This window comes from Pelodiscus sinensis, chromosome 16 (genome assembly GCF_052426305.1).
Source record: "Pelodiscus sinensis isolate ZL-2025 chromosome 16, ASM5242630v1, whole genome shotgun sequence".
NCBI lineage: Eukaryota > Metazoa > Chordata > Testudines > Trionychidae > Pelodiscus > Pelodiscus sinensis.
Genome location: NC_143067.1, coordinates 7,739,609 through 7,761,062, shown reverse-complemented (window position 1 = coordinate 7,761,062; position 21,454 = coordinate 7,739,609). Strand labels below are relative to the sequence as shown.

The window sequence follows — 21,454 nt, the reverse complement described above, 5'->3', positions numbered from 1 at the left end:
GTGCCCATCGGGGCACTGTGCTGCATATACAACAACGCGCCGCTGTCCAGCTGTGATCTGGGCCCCCAGCCCAGCCTGGCGTGAGGACTCCAACTACCATCTGGCAGTGCAGACAGAAGAACTGGGCAGCTGTGAAGGGAAAGGCCAGGCTGCGGGTAGGTGTAAGGATCCCGAGAATGAAGGGAGCAGATTCTGGGGTTGCTTGACATAGAATCATAGAATCCCAGGGCTGGAAGAGACCTCAGGAGTCATTGAGTCCAGCCCCCTGCCCAGAGCAGGACCAACCCAACTCAATCATCCTGGCCAGGGCTTTGTCAAGCCAGGACTTAAACACCTCTAGGGCTGGAGATTCCACTAGGTCTCTAGGGAACCCATCCCAGGGAAATAGTTTTTCCTGTCAGCTCCCCCTCCCCCAACCCTCTCCACCATCACTGACCACTCTCTCCTGCTTCTACTTTTTCTGGAGTGTTTCTTGTTTAGGCCCGTGGGGAGAGAGATCGGAGCCGGGGAAGCGTGAAGAGGCCTGGGTTTGCTACCTGGCCCGGCTGATGGAAGCTTCCTGAGGGCCGTCGTCGATTCCATCTGGCTTGGGATCAGGAAGGGGGATGATGTAATCGTTGTCCCCCCCATCCTGCTGCACAGCGGAATAGAGGACACTTCCGGGGCTGGGGGGGAACTCGGCACTGCTGACCCCTGGGATCCTGGGCCTGGTGCGTAGAACAGCTGGGTGGTCGCTCTTCAGGAATTCCTCCTCGACCTGCTGGTACCGCTGCTCCCGCGGGGCAGGTTACAAAGGAAAGGAGGCGGGTGAGAGTGGATAGCGGTAACAGGGGTCAAGCCGGCATCCTCAGACATATAAGCTACAGAGCCCGGGCCATGTACCCACTGAAACACTGCTACAGCGCCCTCCATCACCAGATCGCGTGGTGCTTCCCAGACACAAATTAATGAAACCCTCCTGGCCACCCATTTCCAAGCAGCCAAGGAGTGGCTCAGTTTTGGGGGAGCTATTTGAGATATTGGGGTGTTGCCCCATTGTGGAGTGACTCCTGCTCTACGGCAGTGGGAGAGGAGACTCAGACCTTCGGTGTCCAAAGACGGAGACATGCACGCTGATTGCTAGACAACTGGTGAAGCATGTGGAATTTAGGCTACGTCTACATCGCGGAGCTATTTCGGGATACCGGAGGTCTTTAAAGCAGCTCATTATTTCAAAATAGATTTCAAAATAATGGGCGTACTGCACTGTTCTGGTGTCTCTGTACCCCTCGTCCCTGTAACCCTTGAGGGTTAAGGGGTATTTTGGAATAGCGCTTTATTTTGAAATAAGCTATGCAAAGTCGAGATCAGGGTGCAATGTAGATGCACCTTTGTGACCCAAGAACACTGGGCAAGACCCAGGAACAGAACTCAGGGTGTGTCTAGACTACAGGTTTTTTTTAAAAAAAGTGGCCTTTTTTCGAAAAAATTTCCCCTGCATCTAGACTGCATCTAGTGGTTGGTAGGGAGTGGCCTCAATTCCTTAAAAAAGAATAGGAAAGCAGGGGCCGAGGTCTTTTGGCTGGGCTGCACCTGAAGAAAGGAGCTGAAGACCCCAGGGTCGGGGAGACAGCCCTGGTTTGGAGGGGCAGCTAGAAAAGCGGTTTTAGGATGAATCTGAAAAGTTTGTACTGAGGTGTCGGGTAGAATTAGCAAGTGGTTTTGTTTCTTTAGGTTTGTAACCTACTTTGCTCTGCCTGTTTTCACTTATTACCACTTAAATCCTACAGTTTGTACTTCTTAAAAACACTTTTACTTAGTATCAAGCCCAATGGAAACAATTATTACCTGGGGGGGCAAGCAGTGTGCATGTTCCCCTTTTCATTGTTAAAAGGGGCTTACTCAAGTAATTCATTGGGGGGTTTGATCCCATTTGGGGAGTGGTATCACAGGAGACTGGGCCCAAAACTGCACACTCCTTGTACCTGAAGAGGTTCAGTGTCTGCATTGCTTTCCGGGGGTGGGGGGGAAGGGATCTCAACTCAGGCCCCTGGCCGGGGGAGACCAGGGAGCTGACCCGTCAGGACAGGGTGGTGCGGAGTCCCAGAGAGCAGGAAGGTGAGTGTCAGCACCCTGGGAGACACCCCCAAGGGGTCTTCTGTGACCGCCCCCCATCACACTCCTAATCCTCACAGCACCCCAAGGGGGCAAAGTGCCACTACTGTTCCCAATTTATAGATGGGGAACTGAGGCACAGAGACTAATTGCCCAAGGTCACACAGGAAGCCAGCAGAGCAGGGACTTGAACTCACCAGCCATAGGCTAGTATCCTAGCTGCTAGGCCCTGCTGCCTCTTTAGGGGAGCCTACTCCCCACATCCCCACCAGAGCACTCATGGGACATACCTTCTTGTATGTATCTGCCAGGAGGTTCCCCATCAGTACCACCAGCTGAGAGAAGGAAGGTCTTATCTCAAACTTCTCTTCCCAACATTTCTGCATGATGTCGTAGCTGGGGAGAGGAAGGGGGGTGGAAAGGACACCACAGAGAGTTAGATGGCAGGAGGGGTGGCGGGGCACCTCCCGTATGAGATGTGGCCAGTGCGCGGTGAACACTTACATCTCGTTGGAAGCATGGGTGGGCTTAGACATGCGGTAGCCACGTTTGATGGCGTTGTAGAACTGTTCGTTCATGGGTAGTTCGGGGTATGGAGTCCCACCTTGGAGGAGAAAGAGGATTTGGAAACCAGGCTAATGGGAAGGCTCCAACACTCACACACTGTCAGTGTTGTCAAACTAGGACCTCCCTCCCTTCTCTTCGCCATTCCTACCCCACCTTCATCACCAGACCGGAGCGGGTCAGCATATGGTAGGACAAGGCTCCGTCACCGAGGGCCCTGCCTGGCATGGGGTGGCATGGGACTCAGGGAGAGATGCCCCCTCTTGGTTGGGGCTGGAAAGAGATTCAGGGACAAGCCCTGCTGTGCCTGCGTGAGGCACAACGGAAGGAAACAGGCCGTGTTCTGCGGCAGGAGGGTGAGTCTCAGGATACTTACCCAGAGTGAATATCTCCCAGAGGAGGATCCCAAAGGACCACACATCACTCAGGGTCGTGTAGAGGTTGTTGAAGATGCTCTCGGGTGCCATCCACTTCAGAGGCAGGAAGGTCTGGAAAGACGAGAGAGCGGGAATGAGTTAGGGCAGCAGTGGGCAACCTGTGGGCTGTAAGCGGCCCATCAGGGTTCTCTGGGTGGCCCGTGAGACATTTTGGCCCACACGCAGGGCTGCCGGAGTCCCCTGGTTTCCATCTGCGTTGGTGTTTTCCTACTAAAGTGACACGCGGGTAGAGCCAGGGCACGTGAGGTGAGGTGGATGCTGATCGCACACCACACTGACTGGGGGAGCCGTGTGCTCCCTCTGCGTCCGATCACAGCGCTGCCACGGTGTAACGGGCACCCCCCGCCACTTCTGGGAACACAAGTGCAGCAAGCAAAGCTGCTCTACCCCGGGAGATTGTCTTGGCTACGACACTCTTGCAGCCCACCGAGAAGGGCCACTTGTGTGGCCCACTCAGTAACTGAGGTTGTCCAGCACTAGGTTAGGGCCAGGAGCCAGCCAACCTCTGGGGACAGCTCACCTCTGCACCAATAGGCAGGGGAGTTTGACACCTTCTCCGTGACTGTCCATGGAGCCCAGTTTAGGAGGCTGAGGGGCGCCCTTTGGAGCGACTCTCCACCCTCAAGCACTTTGCATCAGCCCTTTCCCTTAGGGCCTTGTCCCCCCATTTACCAGAGCAGGGTCAGGGTGTGACACTGACCCGCCAGATAGGACAGCAGAGCTGCAGCCCTCTTCCCAATTCCACTCTGCAGCGACAGTTGCTGTCCGCCTGCGGAGGCCTCCCTGCTGCCCAGCAAAGCCACCTCCCTTCCAGAGCTGACTTCTCCTGCTGGATCATTGCCCCAGCCTGGCCACATGGACTGTGGCCTCGAGACAGAGCTGCTGCGGCTGACGTGACAGCCCTGGAGAGGGAAGACGCCAGAATCCCCCCCGGACTATCCCAGGATGGGGCAGCAGCTCTGGCCAGAAGCCACCCAGGCATCTGCTCAGCATCTACATCCATTCTCAGCTGGGCCCACAAGCCTGCCTGTTGCCATGGAGACTCTAGTGACACGGATGCCCGGCCTTCCACTGACTCATCTGGCGCAGGCCCCTGAAATGCGGCCCGTCTGCCCCTCTCCACCCACCCCGGCCGAAGGTGGTGCCCTCTGAAACCTGGCAACTGTGCCTCGCTATGAACAGGATCTGCCTGGAGCTGTCGAAGAAGCCAGGAAGGTCGGACCAAGATCGACACCCCAGTCCTCTTCCCCTGGTGTTTCCTGTCTGCGGCCCAATCCGACCCGGCCTCTGCAGCACTGACACTGCCTGGCTTTGCTGGCTTGCGTGCAGCTCCGGGTGCCCGGCGCGCTGCCCTGGATGTGGATTTCCTTGCGCAACTGGCATCAAAAATAATCCCCAGGAAGGATTGCAAAGGGGCCTGGTTTCATTTCCTGTTTTACCAGGGAACAGCCAGGCCGGATTGGAAAGCCCCAGCTGGGCTGCGGAGGAGGAAAGGGAGGGATCTTGCCCACTGCCCATGAGCCGAGCGGGTGGCCAAGGCTCTTGTGCCGTGGGCCCCTTCTGGATTCCGAGAAGCTCACCTACACCCGTCAAGCCCTCTGCTTCCAGCTTGCCTGGCGGGCAGCGATTCAGCAAGTGAGGGAGGCAGAGGCACCCTGACTACTCCAGGGTGGGCTGGTGGCTCAACCCCTGCTCTGGGGACCTAGTTTCTAGTCCCCAGCTCTGCCACTGAGCTGCCGGGTGACCTTGGGCAAATCCCTGCTCTTCCCTATGCCTCAGTTTTCCCTTCTGTCCAGTGGGGGCAATAACACTGATCTCCTTTATAAAACTCTCTGGGAGCTGCTGTTGTGAAGAGCAAAGGATTATTCATCTTCCCCCGGCACTGCCTCGCATATTGTTAACTTTCAACCAAGAGAACATCCTGGTGGATGCTTGTTAGAACCCAGGGCCCTCTCCCACCTAGAAAGACCGGAATTGCCTTCCTTGAAAGCCCTCGCAGGGGAGCCCGAGACAAGCACTTCCTCTTTCTGTGCGGTCTAGTGGTTAGAGCAGGGCCCTGGGAGTCAGAAGAGCTGGATCCCATTCCCAGCTCTGCGAGAGACTCATGGGGACGCTTTGGTGGATGACTCAGAGCTACGAGCTGCACGGGGACAGGGTGCGGGGTGGTAGCGCGCTCTGGGCTGCGGGACCAACAGAGGCTCTTCTCTAAGTTCCGGCACAGGGCTCTAGAAAGAATGTTCTCGTGGCTCCATCAGACGTAGAGACGGGGGCAGGGGTGGCCAGGCCCTGGAGTGGAAGGGGCGGGACTAGAGGCAGTCAGCCCTCAGCACCACCCGTATTGCACCGTGCCTCCCTCAGGCAGCCCTCAACACTGCCTGGACCACGCCATGTCGGGCTCTGGGGGCAATTTAAAGGCCCACAGCCCCAGGCCCTTGTAAATTGTTGGGCCCGGAGGGAACTGCCCTCTTTGTCCCTCCATCAGTGGCTCTGGCCAGGATTAGAGAAATCTCCCCCTTCTCCCTCTGACTTGGGGGACCAGTACCTGCCCCCAGATCCCCTTTCTCCATGGCTGGTGGCGATAGCTCCCCACTTATCTAGTCTAACCGCTATGTAAAGTCACGAGCACTAATGGTCCCTAGGCCTGGTCGGCCGCCGAGAGGCAGGGAAGAAACATTTGTTGTCAGGCTGATGGAGGATCCAGACTGCTGGGGGAGGAGAGTCGGGGCTTCCGACTCTTGGGAAGAGGGATGACCGCCCGGCAGAGCCAGGTGTGCGTGCACCGGCTGGCACGGAGCACAAGGGGGCGGGCCCGGGTCCCCGACTCACGCTGCCTTTGGAGATGTAGTTGGAATCCCTCATGATGTCTCTGGCCAGCCCGAAGTCACAGATCTTCACCAGCTTCCCCTCGCAGATGAGGACGTTCCTCGCGGCCAGGTCTCGGTGCACGCACTGCAGGAAAGGGAATGGGAGCCCTTAGAGGGGGTGCCCATGTCACAGAAACTCCACTCTGCACGCTGCCGTTCCCCCTCCCCACTGAGCTGGAGCTACAACTGCAGACAGGCCCACCGACGGGGTGGGGCGCAGAGGGGCAATTGCTCTCAGGCCCGGTGATTCAAAAGGGCCTGGGAGCTCTGGGCCCCTTTGAATTGCCATCGGAGCACCACCTGGGCACCCCGCACAACGCTGAAGGCTGCGGCAGGGTGTGAGTGCCACAGTCTGGGCGGCATTAAAGGCTGACTGCCCTCAGCCCCACCCTTTCTGTCACCCCCATGCACATCTTGCCCAAGGCCTGCAGGCTCCACCCCTGCAGCTCCCATTGGCCGGGAATCATGGCCAACGGGTTGCAAGTGAACACAGGCCATGTACAGAGCCATCTGCCCCCTCCCCTCCTGGAGACTTGCACCACCCCAGCGCTGAATTCCTTCCTGCCCAGACCTGGCACCCTGCGCCCCCACCTCCTGCCCTGAGCTTCCCCCACACCCTAACTCCTGCCCAGACCTGGCACCCCGCGCCCCCACCTCCTGCCCTGAGCTTCCCCCACACCCTAACTCCTACCCAGACCCGGCACCCCGCACCCCCACCTCCTGCCCTGAGCTTCCCCCACACCCTAACTCCTGCCCAGACCCGGCACCCCGCGCCCCCACCTCCTGCCCTGACCTTCCCCCACATGCTAACTCCTGCCCAGACCCAGCACCCCGCGCCCCCACCTCCTGCCCTGAGCTTCCCCCACACCCTAACTCCTGCCCAGACCCGGCACCCCGCGCCCCCACCTCCTGCCCTGAGCTTCTCCCACACCCTAACTCCTGCCCAGACCCAGCACCCCGCGCCCCCACCTCCTGCCCTGAGCTTCCCCCACACCCTAACTCCTGCCCAGACCCGGCACCCCGCGCCCCCACCTCCTGCCCTGACCTTCCCCCACATACTAACTCCTGCCCAGACCCAGCACCCCGCGCCCCCACCTCCTGCCCTGAGCTTCCCCCACACCCTAACTCCTGCCCAGACCCGGCACCCCGCGCCCCCACCTCCTGCCCTGAGCTTCTCCCACACCCTAACTCCTGTCCAGACCCGGCACCCCGCGCCCCCACCTCCTGCCCTGAGTTTCCCCCACACGCTAACTCCTGCCCAGACCCGGCACCCCGCACCCCCTCCTCCTGCCCTGAGCTTCCCCCACACGCTAACTCCTGCCCAGACCCGGCACCCCGCGCCCCCACCTCCTGCCCTGACCTTCCCCCACACCCTAACTCCTGCCCAGACCCGGCACCCCGCGCCCCCACCTCCTGCCCTGACCTTCCCCCACACCCTAACTCCTGCCCAGACCCGGCACCCCGTGCCCCCACCTCCTGCCCTGAGCTTCTCCCACACCCTAACTCCTGCCCAGACCCAGCACCCCGCGCCCCCACCTCCTGCCCTGAGCTTCCCCCACACGCTAACTCCTGCCCTGAACCCCCTCCTGCACCCAACTGCATGCCTCAACCCAGAGCCTTCTTCCACACTCTGAACCCCCAATTAGGCCCCACCCCAGAGCCTAGGAGGCCCCATGATATCTTATAGCCCCGGGTCCCCAGAAGAGTTGATCCAGCTCTATCCTCTTCCTAACAAACAGCAGCGCTTCAGTTCCCCTCACCACTGGCCCAAGCTCCGCCAGTCGCGTTAGCCTGGGAGCCCCTGGGCACCGTGTTCTCTTTGGCCGTTCAGCTGTTAACTCCCACCGCAGGCTCTGTTCCCAGAAGCCCTCGTGCTGCCCCGGGAGCGTGGCCCATGTGGGCTGTGCCACAGACTGGAACACAAAGGCTGCGCGTGTGCTACTGGCTCTGAGGTAAAACAGCACGAGGCCTGACCAGAGAGTGGTTCTGAGGGGCTGAAGGCTGAGGAGGCCCCAGGAGAGAGCCAGCAATTGGAGGGGGTCCGCAGCTATTCCATGCAAAGGCCTGTTCTCTCTGGAGGGAGGCAGCCTTGTCAGCTGGCTCCTGATGAAGGTTTGGCAGGTCAAGGGAGCTTTTATGTTGCTCGCCATGAGCTTGGATTTCTTCCCCTTCAGAGCCACCTCCCGCCAAACCTGCCAGGCAACCCAGCAGGCGTACGTTTTTGGACGCGAGGAACTCCATCCCATTGGCCACCTGGAAACTAAACCCAACCAGGTCTGTGTAGCTGAGGAGCGGGGACTCGTTTATCAGGGTCACACGGTCCGTCTGGTCAGGAGCTGGAGGGAGAAGAAGGCAGGAGAGAGGGACACACACGACAGCTGTTACCAGACTTCCACATGGATTAAAGCGGGGCTTGTGTGGGAGGGAATGGAAGCAGGGATGTAAAATCCCATTTAGATGGGTTAGCTGGTTAGATGTTAAGCCTAACCGGTTAACCAATTAAATGGGGGGACAGGCAGAAGTGCTGCTCCAGCCCGGCTGGTTGGAGGAGCTCCCCAGTCCACCATGGCCCCCCAGTCCTGCTGCGGACAGGGCTGCTTTGACTAGGGTGGAGAGTCCCTGTTTGCAGTGCACCCGGGTCAGGCCTGCTGCGGACAGGGCTGCTTTGACTAGGGTGGAGAGTCCCTGTTTGCAGTGCACCCGGGTCAGGCCTGCTGCGGATGAGGGCTGCTTTGACTAGGATGGAGAGTCCCTGTTTGCAGTGCACCCGGGTCAGGCCTGCTGCGGACAGGGCTGCTCTGGCTAGGATGGAGAGTCCCTGTTTGCAGCGCACCCGGGTCAGGCCCACTGCGGATGAGGGCTGCTCCGGCTCTCACTGGTGAACTGTAACTGGTAGGCCTCCCCCATTAACCACTGGCATCCTTAAATGGAAGTTGTGTTTTTCAGGCTCCCACAAAGCCTGACAATACTAGGGTGGCCAGGTGTCCGGTTTTGAACGGGACAGTCCGGTATTTGAGCTTTCTGTCCGGGAAACAAATTGAGAAAATACCAGACATAGAAATGTCGGGTATTTTCTAATTAAGTAAGTTGTAGTATCATCATGAATATCAGTAGGTAGTTGCGTACTGCCTGGTTGGTATGAGTGTGTCTACCAGCCAGGCAGTACGCAGCTACGCCGTAGAGAGGAGGTGGGCGGGGACGGGATGGAATCCCTGGGGCCAGACTTGCCCATGTGCCCCGCCGGAACTGTGCGCGGGATGGGCAGCGCCCTGGGATCTGCGTGCGCCTGGGCCAGCCCCGCTCCCCCCGGCCCCCTCCCGGCCAACCCTGCTTCCCGCCGGCCGGTTCCTTCCCCCGATCTTCCCTGGCCAGCCCCGCTCTCCCTGACCCCCTCCCGGCCAGTCCTGCTTCCTGCTGACTGGTTTTTTCCCCTGATCTTTCCCGGCCAGTCCTGCTCCCCCTGACCTCCTCCCAGCCAGCCCTGCTTCCTGCCGGCCACCCCTCCCACCCCGATCTTCCCCGGTCAGCCCCACGCCCCTTGATCCCCCCTCGGCCAGCCCCACTCCCCTCCTGGCCGGTCCCCCACCGCCCATTCCGAGATCATGTGTGTCCGGTATTTTTATTTTGAAACCCATCTGGTAACTCTAGACAACATGCTTCCGGCTCAACGGACCCTGGGGGAATCCAGTCCCCTCAAAGCAACAGAGAAGGGTGACCCTGGCACTAACATCCCCTCCTCTCTTCCTCAGACCCACTTCTTCAGGGACGCGCGTTACCTGAGGGGGAATAGCTGTCCAGCTCGTAGGGGGTGCCGTAATTGGAGGGGTCTATGTCAGCATACTTGAGCTCTCCCTTCATATCAGACATGGGAACATAGTCCAGGGAGTCGTCCTTGCTCATATCCATGTAGCCGCCGTCGCTTTCCACAGCAAAGGCGAGGCTGGAGCGGAGAAACAAAGGAACCCCCCGGAACAGACCGTGTGAGAGAGGGGTCGGGGTGGAGGCCTCAGAGGGTCAGATTGCCAAGAGGCCAGGACCACGCACCCGCATCACTGCTCAGCCCTGAGTTTGCTGGCAGCTGGTCCTGACACTCCCCAAGTGCCCCTTTTCCACATGCGCCTTGGGAATCTGTGGCCTATCTGAGGCGCGCACAACTGTCTGCATGTTTCCACACCTGCCCTAGGGCAAAAAGTCGACTCTGAATTTCCTTCTCCCTCTACAGAGGGGGCCACCCAAGAGGGGAGCATCGGCACTTTTGAAAGTCCTGAGAATGAATGACTTTGCCCCTGCCCCCCTCTTGTGGGAGAGGTGGCAGGAGCCACACTAAGCCGAGTTTTTTTAAATCCTCATTCGTTAGTGAACCACTGGGCCACGGACTCTAAGTCTTAGCCTGTCTCTCTAATCACAGCTGCAGCGTGGTGCCTGTATCTTTCCCCATGTGAGTTTTTGCACAGGAGAGCAGGTGAACAGGATCCTTAGAGGGAGGCTTGTGGTCCATATGCAAACGTGTGTGCAAATCTGCCTGCTTACTCTTGCATGCAGGCGGGTGGCTGGGCTAGAGCCGAGCAGGTCTTCCTGTCAGTGCAGGGTCAGTTTTTAAAGGGTTAATGCAAATCAAGCTCAAGATTAGCTCTGTGCCTTTAAACTACAAGAGTATGTCTAGACTACATCCCTCTGTCTCCAGAGGGATATAAATTAGACATACCGAAATTGCTAATGAAGTGGGGATTTAAATATCCCACGCTTCATTAGAATAAAAATGGCTGCCATTTTCTGCCGATGCAGCAATTTGCCGGCAAAAAGCAGCAATCTAGACGGGCATTGGTCGGCAAGGAAAGCCTTTTCCGACGGATCCCTTATGACTTGTGCAACGAGGTTTACAGGATCGTTTGGAAAAGGCTTTCCTTGCCGACCGATCCCCGACCAGACTGCCGCTTTTTGCCGACAAATTGCCGTGTTGGTAAAAAGTGGCGGCCATTTTTATTCTAATGAAGTGCGGGATATTTAAATCCCCGCATCATTAGCAATTTTGGTATGTCTAATTTACATCCCTCTGGCGACAGAGGGATGTAGTCCAAACATACCCAAAGAGATGACTGCTTAGTTCAGGGGTGGGGAACCTTTTTTGGGTTGGGGCCTGCTGATCCACAGGAAAATCAGTTGGGGGCCGCACACAAGTGAGAAGCAAAAACCAAAACCCCAAAACTCCAAGCCCCCCAAACCACTGACGTGGCTCCCAACTGAAGAGAAAGACCCTCCCCACATTCCTCTCGCACACCAGAGCCCAGCGAGGACCCAGGCTGGTAGGTTTTGTATCCTTCAGCCCCACAGGACGACCGCAGGAGACTGGAGCACCATTGCGGGTTCCCCAATGCTGAGGGGGAGCCCTGAACCTCGGGGCTGGATCAAGGCAAGCCAGGGGCCACAGCCAGCCCCTGGGCCTTAGATTCCCCACTAGGGTTGCCAGATACTTAAAAAAAATACTGAACATGATGGGGAAAAAATTGGTGGAGCAAAAAAAAAAAAAAAACGGCACAAAAGAAAGAAACACTGCCAATACCGGATGCCTGGCAACCCTATTCCCCACCCCTGGCTTGGTTAATGTTTAAGCAGACGCCAAGCCAAGTCATGAGCAGCCTCTGCCCTGCCCTAGTATTCTGGGCTAGTAAGAACCTCCTCTTCGGTTCCTCTCTCACTCAGCACTGCCCACTTCGGAAACAGGCAAGCCTTCTTAACTGGCCTGCTGGCTCCCGATTGGTCACTGTCTTCTCATGGCCCTTCTTGGCCTCCGGAGGATTAGGTCTCATTGATAGCAGGCTCTGGGCAGGTTTCCCTTAAGCGCAGAAGCCCAGTGCCTCAAAGATATTTAGGCTCCTAACCTCCACTGATTACCTTTGAGGATCTGGGCCAGGCTGTGAGGAGCTAAAGCCTCCAGCAGAGATGGCCTGACAGACCCCAGCCTGGTGTGCAAACAAGGTGATGGAGCAGCTCCAGTTAGCTGTTTGATGTGCTGCTGTGGTAACTAGGGTTGCCAGGTGTCCAGTATTCATGTCCCCCGTCCAGTAGAAATAACAGAAAATACCGGACATTTAAAATGTCCAGTATTTCCTGTTTCCCTCAGATAGAAGCCCAATGGGGACAATTTTTCCCTGCTGCATCTGGTGAGGGGTCATTTAAAGGCGCAGCGCTTTTTTTTTTTTTTTTAAACAACTTTGTCCCCCCCCCCCTTTTTTTGTTCAACAACTTTGGTCTCCCCCCCTTTTTTTCTCAACAGAATTTTTCCCCTGGTGTTTGGTTTTTTTGGTAGGGGGTGGAGGTGTTCGGTATTTTTGGTTAAACCATCTGGCAACCCTAGTGGTAACCCTGTACACAAGTAAAGGTGTACAACTGAATGCAGGGACCTGAGGTCTCCTTTCGGGCCTAACTGCCTAAATAGTAACTCTCCAACTCTGCACAAATGCGACTGGTATGCAGAAATCTGAGGTTTGGCACTTGCTGATACTCCCCGGTGAAAAGCTGCTGTATATGCAAAATTGCAGATTCATTTTCAAGGCCTTACTGTGAACACTGGGCCCAAATCAAAGTTCTTTGTTCAGCCTTTATTATTGCCTCATCTGACTTGAAATGGAAACTGCTAGGGATGTGACTAGTCAGCTAATCAACTATCCAACAAGCATATGCTTATGGGATAGCCAATTAGTAACTCGATTAGTTGTTTCCCCACGCCCTTGCTGCCTCTGTCAAAGAGAGGCAGCAAGGGGTGGGGAGCAGGAGCCGGTGCTGGGGGGAGCTGGCTTAAAAGCGGGGGGTAGGGGAGGCAGAGCTATAGCAGGGGGCCTGGGTGCGAGCTGTAAATCAGCTGTTTCCTGGCAGCTCTTAATACATTTAAAAGGCAGAGCTGCAGCTGGGCTGGCTCCCAGGGCCAGCAGCTAACTCCGCTGTGGCTCTGCAGTTTCGCCCCCTTATCAACGAATTGACTAGTTGATAGAAATTCCGTCGAGTAGTCGATTAGCTGATTAAATGCCATTTAACATGCCTAGAAACTGCAAGAGCTTCCATCCGTGGAAGCACCCATCTTGTTTCACCATCGCATCTGTGCGCAGGGACAAAACACTCCTTTGTAACATCCCTCAGCGGTGCCGCTCAGTAAATCTGCACAGGTATTCCCAGGTCTCCCGATGGCAACTGGACAGTCAGAGGCCTGGTTTCCTCTTTTGCAGCCAGGAAAGAAAAGCTGCCACAACGCTGTGCTAAATCTACCCTGAGCGCCTGGGTGCTGACTTTGCAAATGCAGAGCTAATAGCAGCAAATTCCAGTGCAAGGCCCAAAGACCCAGAACCACGAAAGTATTTAGGTTCCTAACTTGCATTGAAATCAATGTACTGCACATCTGGCCCAGAGGTTTAGCCTACTCCTAAGTCCCCAGCCTTCCCCAGTGTGAACAAGAGAACATAATCATTAGGGTTTTGTGTCCCAGAAAGGACAGGACCCTGCTGTAGCTGACTGGGACCTCCCACTTTTTACTGGTAAGGGGAGCTACCGGCGGGAGGCGAAGCAGCAGGGGCTAGAAAGAAGTGAGCAGGGAGGTGGGATCTAAGGGAGGGGAAGAGGCAGCACAGGAGTGGAGCCTTGAGGGAAAGGGCAGTGCAAGGGGAGCCTTAGGGAAGGGGCAGTCCAGGGGCGGGGCCTCAAGGTAAAGGGGCAGTCCATGGGCGGGGCCTCAAGGTAAAGGGGCAACGCAGGGGGGTGGGATGGTCTGACCACTGTTGCCTCCCCACTTCTAGGGATGTTCTGCCTCTCCCGAGAAGGGTATTGTACAATACTCAAAGCACCTGTACACCTTCTCCTCTTCGGAAACGTTCCCGTACACCTCCATCTCTCGCCTCGCCTTCTCGGTGTAGTACTGCAGGAAGGTGTGCTTGTTCCGGAGCAGGTAGTCCACCAGGTCTCCATAGCGACAATACTCCGTTATGATATAGATGGGGCCTGTGGGAAAGGCGAACATTGGAGTCCAGTGCAGGCTTGGGGCAGCTTCGCCAGCGCTGCTCTTCTATTACCGACGACAAGTGGCTGGGAAAGGCCTTTCCTGTCTTGTGACAATTTCCAAGAGAACAAAAATTGTTCCTGTCCTGAATTAGGACAAAAAGCTGACAGCTTGAAAACAGCCGTGAACTGAAAACCTCCTCAAAGGTTGTGGTTCTGGGTTAGCGGAAACATCTCATTTAAATTTCGACCGTTTTTTATTGAAGAAAAAATTGTTTTTGACAACGCTTAGTTTAAAAGTCAAAACAACACGTCACTTTGAGACAGAAAATTGGAATGTTTCACTGTGAAAATGTTGACAATTTCCATGCTTTTTTTTCTCAGCGTTTTTCTGAGTTGAAATTTTTTGGTATGAACCCATTTTTTTCCCTGACAACAAATTCGGCATTTTCCTGATCAGCTCTACCACCAAACAACGTGCCCTCTGATCTTTTCCATCCATGTGCAGAATCCATGTGGATTTTTTCCATCTACGTGCAGAATAATTTTTTTCGATGTGCACCAAGGCATGTGTGGATGTGCACCACCAACAGAAACAGAAAGCCTAGCTGTGGGCTCTCTGCCAATCAGCTGGGTGGCATTTGACTCTCTTCTGAGTGGCTGCACAAGTACACAACTAACAGGGAACACCACTGCTCCCACAATTGCTTGTAAGTGGACTCTGCAAGTCCCAGAGAGAGACTTCGGGGATTTGTTTGGGACACTCAGATGAGTGGAAAGCAGGCAGGACCACTGGCCTGTGAGTCTGGAGCACTGCATTGGCCTCTCTCACTGATCACGCTGCTGGAAGGAGACTGGATGGAGATTATAGTCCTATACCTGCTGCTGGACGGGGGAAGGACATTCAGCGGGGGCAAGGGAGGGAGGTCAGTCTGGGAATTTTCTCCCATTCAAACAGTAGGCCCAGGGGGACCCACTAATCTTAGCCTGATGACTGTATTAATGGTGGTGACCTCTAAGCAGCATGCTAATGCTTGGGGCAGCAGGGGGAGGAGACGGGTCCCAGCTGTGAGGAAGGGGGATCATGTGGGGGGGAGGGGAAGGCGAGGGGACAGGTACCTCCTTTGGTGCAGGCTCCCAGCAAGTTGACAATGTTTAGGTGAGGTCCCAAGTGGCTCATGATCTTCAGCTCAGACATCAGGGCCTGCTTCTCACTGCTCCTGGCGGTAGCTGTGAAACAGACACGTCAGCACGAAGCAGGGAGAACACTGAGGTGTGGGAGACGAGGGCACACGCACAGCCCAGAGAACTGGGGTAACGCGCAGCACGGAGCCGCTGGAGGGAGGTATGTGCTGAGCCCAAGGCTGGAAGCCTGAGTTCTTAGCCAGGCTCAGATACTGACCTAAGCAATTCCTGCTTCCTTTGCCTTTTGGAGAGAGGGCAGGAAAACCAGTGCTGCTTAGAAACAGATCCCTGTTCGCGCCAGCAGAGCTGGTCTTAGAGGCAGGAGAGCTGGGCAATCACCCGCCAACAGGGCATTTCAGCCCATCCTCCCGAATCATCCCCCCAGGTTTCCTTGGTTACTCCCCTGCCCCCCCCCCCTTTTTTTGCTTGACAAATTTTCCCCGCGGGGTTGGTTTTTTTGCTTGACACATTTTTGTCCGGTATTTTTTTGGAAACCATCTGGCAACCCTCCGGGTGAGCCAGTGGTCGCCCGGGGCTGCCAATTGGTTAGGACCGGCCCTGCGTGCTAGGCCCACAGGGACTGACCCTGCTAGAATCATCTGTGAGGGAGCAGACCGGTAGCTAGCCAAGCCCCGATCCCACCTTGGGCAGGGCTGCAAGGGGAGAGACAATGAGTCACTCAGCTGGTGCCTATGCAGAGGGAGGGTCCCCTGGTAAGAGGGAACAAGCAAGGGAGAGAGGGAAGCCAACAGTGCAGAGCGGAATGACCGAAGAGGCCGTGCGTGGAGACGAGTGACGGCAAGAGACTCACACTTGAGCATTTTCACGGCCACTCTCATCACGGATTGCGAGTGGCTCAGGCCATGGGCCGTTGCCTCCACCACTCGGCCAAAGGCTCCGGATCCGAGAGTGCGACCTGCAGCAAAATACCAGGGAGAGGCAGATTTCAGCGGCGGCAACAGCCCTCCAAGAGTCAGGCAGGGGCCCGCAGGCAGCTGCCCAGAAATGTGGGTCCCTGGACGGGAAAGACAGCAGCGCACCATGCCGATCCCAGCAGGGGGGTTAGTATGTCTGGGCAGGGGCTGATCTCCACCTGGCTGGGAACTGAACGGGCTGTCCAGCGCAAAATGATGAGGGGTCTGGAACAGCTGCCATATGAAGAGAGACTAAAAAGACAGGGACTTTTCAGCTTAGAAAAGAGGAGACTAAGGGGAGATATAAAATCATGACTGGTGTGGAGACACTGAATGAGGAAAAGTTATTTACTTGGTCCCATAAGAACTAGGAGTCACCAAATGAAATTAATGGGTTGCAGGTTTAAAACAAACCAAAGGGAGTTTTTCTTCACACAGCACACAACCTGTGGAACTCCTCGCCAGAGGATGTTGTGAAGGCCAGGACTTTAACAGGGTTCAAAAAGGAACTTGATACATTCATGGAGGACAGGTCCCTCAATGGCTATTAGCCAGGATGGGTAGGAATGGTGTCCCTAGGCTCTGTTTGTCAGAGGCTGGGAATGGATGATAGAATGGATCAGTCCATGATTCCCTGTTCTGTTCACTCCTTCTGGGAGCACCTGGCATTGGTTGCTGCTGGTAGACAGACAGAGGCGTAGTGAGGGAGAGCTGGGGGGGCAGTTGCCCACAGGTGTCATGCTAGGGGGGTGCCGGGCTAGGGTGGGAGCATACAGCCCCACACGTCGCAGCAAGCCCGGTGCTGGCAGGCCACATGCTCCCTGAAGTCAAGCCGTCGAGGCAAGGCCGGGTGGCGGAAGTGGGCACTTCAAAGGTAGGGTTACCATACGTCCGGTGCCTGGCTCTGGGGGTAGGGGGGGCATTGGGTTGGAGCAGAGGGGGTAGGCATGCCTCGCTCTGGGGCAGGGGTTGGTGCATTGGGGGTATTTATAATTTTTTAAGGGGTACTTTATAAAAAAAAGGTTGAGAAACACTGCTCTAAACTATTCCTTTTGGCCTCCCTGTTTCCTTTCTCCTTTGGGGAGTTGGGCAGGCAGCAGTTTTGGTAAAAATATGTCAGACATGTGCACACAGTGCCCGCTCTACCTCAGCTGGTGCTGGATAATCAGGACCTCGATTCTAAAGGAGTTGGCATTACTGAGGTGACTGATCCTCCCCCGTTTTGTTGAGGATTTTCCAAAGAAAATGCTGGTGTTTTCTATAGGTCACCCACGTCTGCCAGTCATAGCAGAGACTTGGCGTTAACATGGCTTTCTCAACTAAAAGTCTTATGCGTGTTCAGACGTTGTGCTTGTGAACACCTGGCGAGACAATCTGCCAAAGGCAAGGCTGGCCTTGAATCTTGACCTCTATGGCTGCAGCTGAACGGCTTGTGTGAAACTTGGAAGAGCAGCTGCTAGGGAGACCTCTGTCCTTTACTTAAGGATAGAATCTCACAGCAGTCTGAAGGAAAAAGTCCTTGTGGCAGACAGAAAGTCACACTTGCAGTGTAACCTCAGCCTCACGCTACTTATTGCTTCAAGTCCCTTCAAGAAAGTGAGGGTGATTCTCGTGTTGTGTGTTAGTTTTATTTAAAAGTTTTTCGGCGTGTTATTTTAAGAGGTAAGTTAATCTCTTGCACTCATAACTATGATGTAGTTTATCTCTGTATGATAGTTTAAAAACAACTAGGTTAACTAGAAATGATCTGGTAGCACTTTAAAGACTAACAAAACCTGTAGACGGTATCATGAGCTTTCGTGGGCACAACCCACTTCTTCAGATGACCGGAGTTTTGAGGTTAGGATGTGCAGACCCAAAATAAATAGGAGAGAAGGTGGGGGGAGGGAGCGAGGGAAAAAAAGGAGGGCGTGGGAGACAGAGCAGAGGGTATAGAAAATTCAGGAAGGTAGAGGGAAGATTCCTTCCTAAATTTTCTATACCCTCTGCTCCAACTCCCACCCCCTCCTTTCCGCCCCCTCTCCCGCCTTCTCTCATTTTGGGTCTGCACACTCTAAACTCAAAACTCCGGTCATCTGAAGATGTGGGTTGTGCTCACAAAAGCTCATGATACGGTCTACATGTTTCGCTAGTCTATAAAGTGCTTCCAGACCATTTGTTGTTTTTTTCTGTACAGACTAACTCGGGGTACGTCGACACTAGCTCGTTAGTTCGAGCTAGGTAGGGTAATGAGGGCAAGCAGAGTTGCAAATGAAGCCCGGGATTTAAATATCCCGGGTTTCATTTGCATGTTCCCGCGCGCCGCCATTTTTAAATCCCCCTTAGTCCGAACTCCGTGCCCGCGGCTACACACGGCACGGAGTAGGTAGTTCGAATTAGAGATCCTCATTAAAGCAACTAGCTACTTGTTTGCTGTAACAGTGGTTTTAAATGCTTTCTGTCCCGGTCCCGCACTCCCAGCAACCCAGGGAGTCGGGAAGGGCTGTGAGACCCCGGGGAAGGGCTGTAGGAGGATGGGGAATGCTCACATTGTGATTCCCATAATGGAGGGGGGTCTTGATGCTGAATGTCAGTTCATGGAGGGTCCCCTACATGCTAGTGGGCTCTCCTCCTCTGGGGCTACCTGCTGTGCTGGCAGCGGGGCTGGCGTTCCCTCGAGGCTGCCCGAGAGGCCAGTCCTGCCGTGAGGCCTGGGGGCTGAGCTCCTGTCTCGGCTCAGCACAGCAATGCCCAGGCAGAGCGGACACAGCATGGCTCAGAGGCAGGGCCCCTGCATGTGGCAGCCCTGATGACTGTGCCTCACCTGCCCACCCCAGAGCAGGCAGTCGCCCCCTGAGTCCCCGTAAATGCTCTAAGGGGTACAGGCTCTCTCCGGGAGGGTCGGTATTTGCTTCCCACGACCCGTCTCCCAGGGTGAAGAGCGTCGCTGGGTGGGGGACACACACCCATGGAAGCGCCTCAGTCCCACCCCCCCGCTAGGCCTGCTGACAAACGGAGGGCAGTTGCCCTGGGGCCAGGCGAGTCAAAAGAGCCTGGGGTTCCCGGCCCTTTAAATCACTGCTGGAAACTGGGCGGAGCCTAGTCCCAGCCCCTCCCCTTCTACCTAAGGCTCCGCCCCTTCCAGGGCACGGAGCCGGTCCCCACTCCCCACACCTTGCCCAAGGGCCTGGCCAGTCAGTCAGCCCCTCTGTCTTCTGCCCAGCTGGCCCTGGCTACAACTCCCCCCCCCCCCACTCTGGTGGGTTGGAGGCACGCTCTGCCGCTGCAGGGATCCTGCATCTGTGCCCCCTTCTTTTCCATCCCTTACTTGGCATCCCGGCCCCCTCGAGAGCCCCCCTTACCTAGCACCAGCTTGTCCCTGGAGAGCTCCCAGCTGCAGTCGTAGGGGAGCTGCATGGGATCCACGTAGATGTACTCGTGTCCATCGGAGCTGACCGACTCAATCACCTTCCAGCGGATTTCATAGCGAGGCTTCTGCCGGGGGACACGAGAGATCTCAGAGGGTGCAGCCCGGAGGGACAGCTGAGCCAACGGCTGTGCTGGGGCGGGTCCCCTGCACCCTCTGCCTCCCACAGCCCCCTCAGGGAGACATCCCCCTGCCATGGACGCTGAGGGAAGGTCTGCAGCTGGCTGCCTGAGCCGGGTGAGGCGGGGGGCGCTCCATCTCTGTACGGAGCAGCTAGAAGAGGGGGCTGTTTGGCAGCTGCCCATGGCAGCCCAGCCAGGCCCTTTCGGGGCCTGCAGTCAAAGGGAGGAGGCCTCCCACCTCCCTGTCCCAAGGGGGTGGGCTCACCCTGACCTTCTTCCACACGATGACGAGGATCGCCAGGAAGACGACGGCCAGCACCACCAAGGCCAGGATGCCGGAGATGAGGACCACCTTAAAGGGAAAGGCTGCAACAAGAGCCACATGGGAAACCATCAGATCCCTCCAGCCAGAACACCCACTCGGAGAAACGAGCCAAGACGGCTGTGATCCTGCCCCTTCTTGCCCCATAAGTTCTGCTCCCCCCCCCTTTCCAAATCCCGCTCCCCCAGCTGACGTCAACCCCCACAGCCAGTGCTGGGCTGGGGCACATTTTGGCGCGCTCCGTCCATCCCTGGAAACGGACGGACATGCCCCTTAGCCAGACTTGTGGCATCCCCTGGCTGGCTTTCCCATCCCTCGCTCATCCAGACCCAGCCTCTCCCTTCTCTGCTGGGCTTGGGGTCATCCTGGATGATTGCTCCCGGCCCCTAGAACTAATCCCGCATGGGAGCCGGAGAGAGGCACCCAGGGCTGGAGGGATTCTCCGGCAGTGGGAAGGGATTCGGGGTGAAGCTCCAGCCCCTTTGCGGCAGCACAGCTCCGCAGGGCCAGGGGCTTTTGGAAGCGATTTGGCTCAGGGAGGCGTACAGAGCCATGGGCTCCCGTGGTAGGAGCTGGCTCAGCTGTGTGGGTTCTTGTCCCTGGTCCCTTTCCCAGCCTAAAAGTGTGTGTGTGTGTGGGGAGGGGGGGGCGCCCTCCGGTGCCTGTGGCCTGGATAACAAGTGGCTAACGAAGCTGGCGTGGTGCCCACTTGCTCTCTGTGCAAAACTTCCCGCTCTCCCTTCGCACTGACTCCGTGGGGTCTGGCTCTGGCACATCCGCCCCCTCCTGGTTTCCACACGGATGTGACCGCTCCATGTCAGGACCGAGGCCATTCAGACGGACTGTGCACCGACAGGGATGTGTTCATTTTACCCTGCGGGCACAGACTCCAAAGCAGGAGGCAGGAGCCCTGCAGAGAGACTGGCCAGAGAGGGGAGGGGGAGACACTGAAGTTGCCCCATGCCGACGGCACACAACGCTGGCCACATCCAGGGCTGTCCTTAGGACTGATGGGGCCCTTCGCAGCGCTATAAAACTGGTGCCCCTATGCCCGATGGCAGCCCGGCAGTGGCGGGGCGGGGACGGGAGGGGGGCTGTATTTTTGAGCTGTGATTTTATCATTGTCAGCAACACCCCAGTGAAATATTTTTAAAGTCAATTTGAAACTCAGGTCCTGTGGACTAACACAGTAATGGGCAGGAGGGACCCGGGCGTGGCCTGTTAAATGGCTTCATTACCACTGAAGTGGCTTTTTCCCAGGCTCTGTGTCTGCGAACAGCTCCGCTTGTAAGTGAACTAGCTCCTCTCCGGAGATGGCAGAGCCACAGAACAGGGCTAGGAAGAGGCGGGAGGCTGGACATTAAGACTCAGCGGTGCCCCAAATTTTCTGGTGCCCTCCACAGCGGCGTGTCCTGTGTCTGGGTAAGGATGGCCCTGGCCACATCCAAAGGGCACCAAAGGCTCCAGCTACGCTGCTTCATCAGCAGAGGCAGTGGCGGCCCGTGGCTATAGGTCGACTTGGCCTTCAATGGCGCCCGATGAGGATGTCACCCCATTGATGGC

General features: G+C 56.4%; 1 protein-coding gene across 3 annotated transcripts in view; it reads right to left on the bottom strand.

Annotated features, from left to right (window-relative positions):
* The window catches only part of PDGFRB (platelet derived growth factor receptor beta), a 75,599-nt gene that overhangs the window by 7,162 nt on the left and 46,983 nt on the right, over window positions 1-21,454 (bottom strand). For 2 of the 3 annotated variants that reach the window (XM_075900541.2, XM_075900542.2), the window contains 12 exons: window positions 19,835-19,935; window positions 19,383-19,515; window positions 15,939-16,043; window positions 15,062-15,172; window positions 13,792-13,945; window positions 9,736-9,899; window positions 8,177-8,295; window positions 5,922-6,044; window positions 3,035-3,146; window positions 2,599-2,698; window positions 2,385-2,490; window positions 537-769 (listed from right to left, as the gene is read on the bottom strand). In XM_075900541.2, coding sequence (XP_075756656.2) covers window positions 537-769; window positions 2,385-2,490; window positions 2,599-2,698; window positions 3,035-3,146; window positions 5,922-6,044; window positions 8,177-8,295; window positions 9,736-9,899; window positions 13,792-13,945; window positions 15,062-15,172; window positions 15,939-16,043; window positions 19,383-19,515; window positions 19,835-19,935 — 1,561 coding nt within the window. The remainder of the gene's footprint in view (window positions 1-536; window positions 770-2,384; window positions 2,491-2,598; window positions 2,699-3,034; window positions 3,147-5,921; window positions 6,045-8,176; window positions 8,296-9,735; window positions 9,900-13,791; window positions 13,946-15,061; window positions 15,173-15,938; window positions 16,044-19,382; window positions 19,516-19,834; window positions 19,936-21,454) is intronic. The other variant, XM_089769462.1, reaches the window with a different exon arrangement.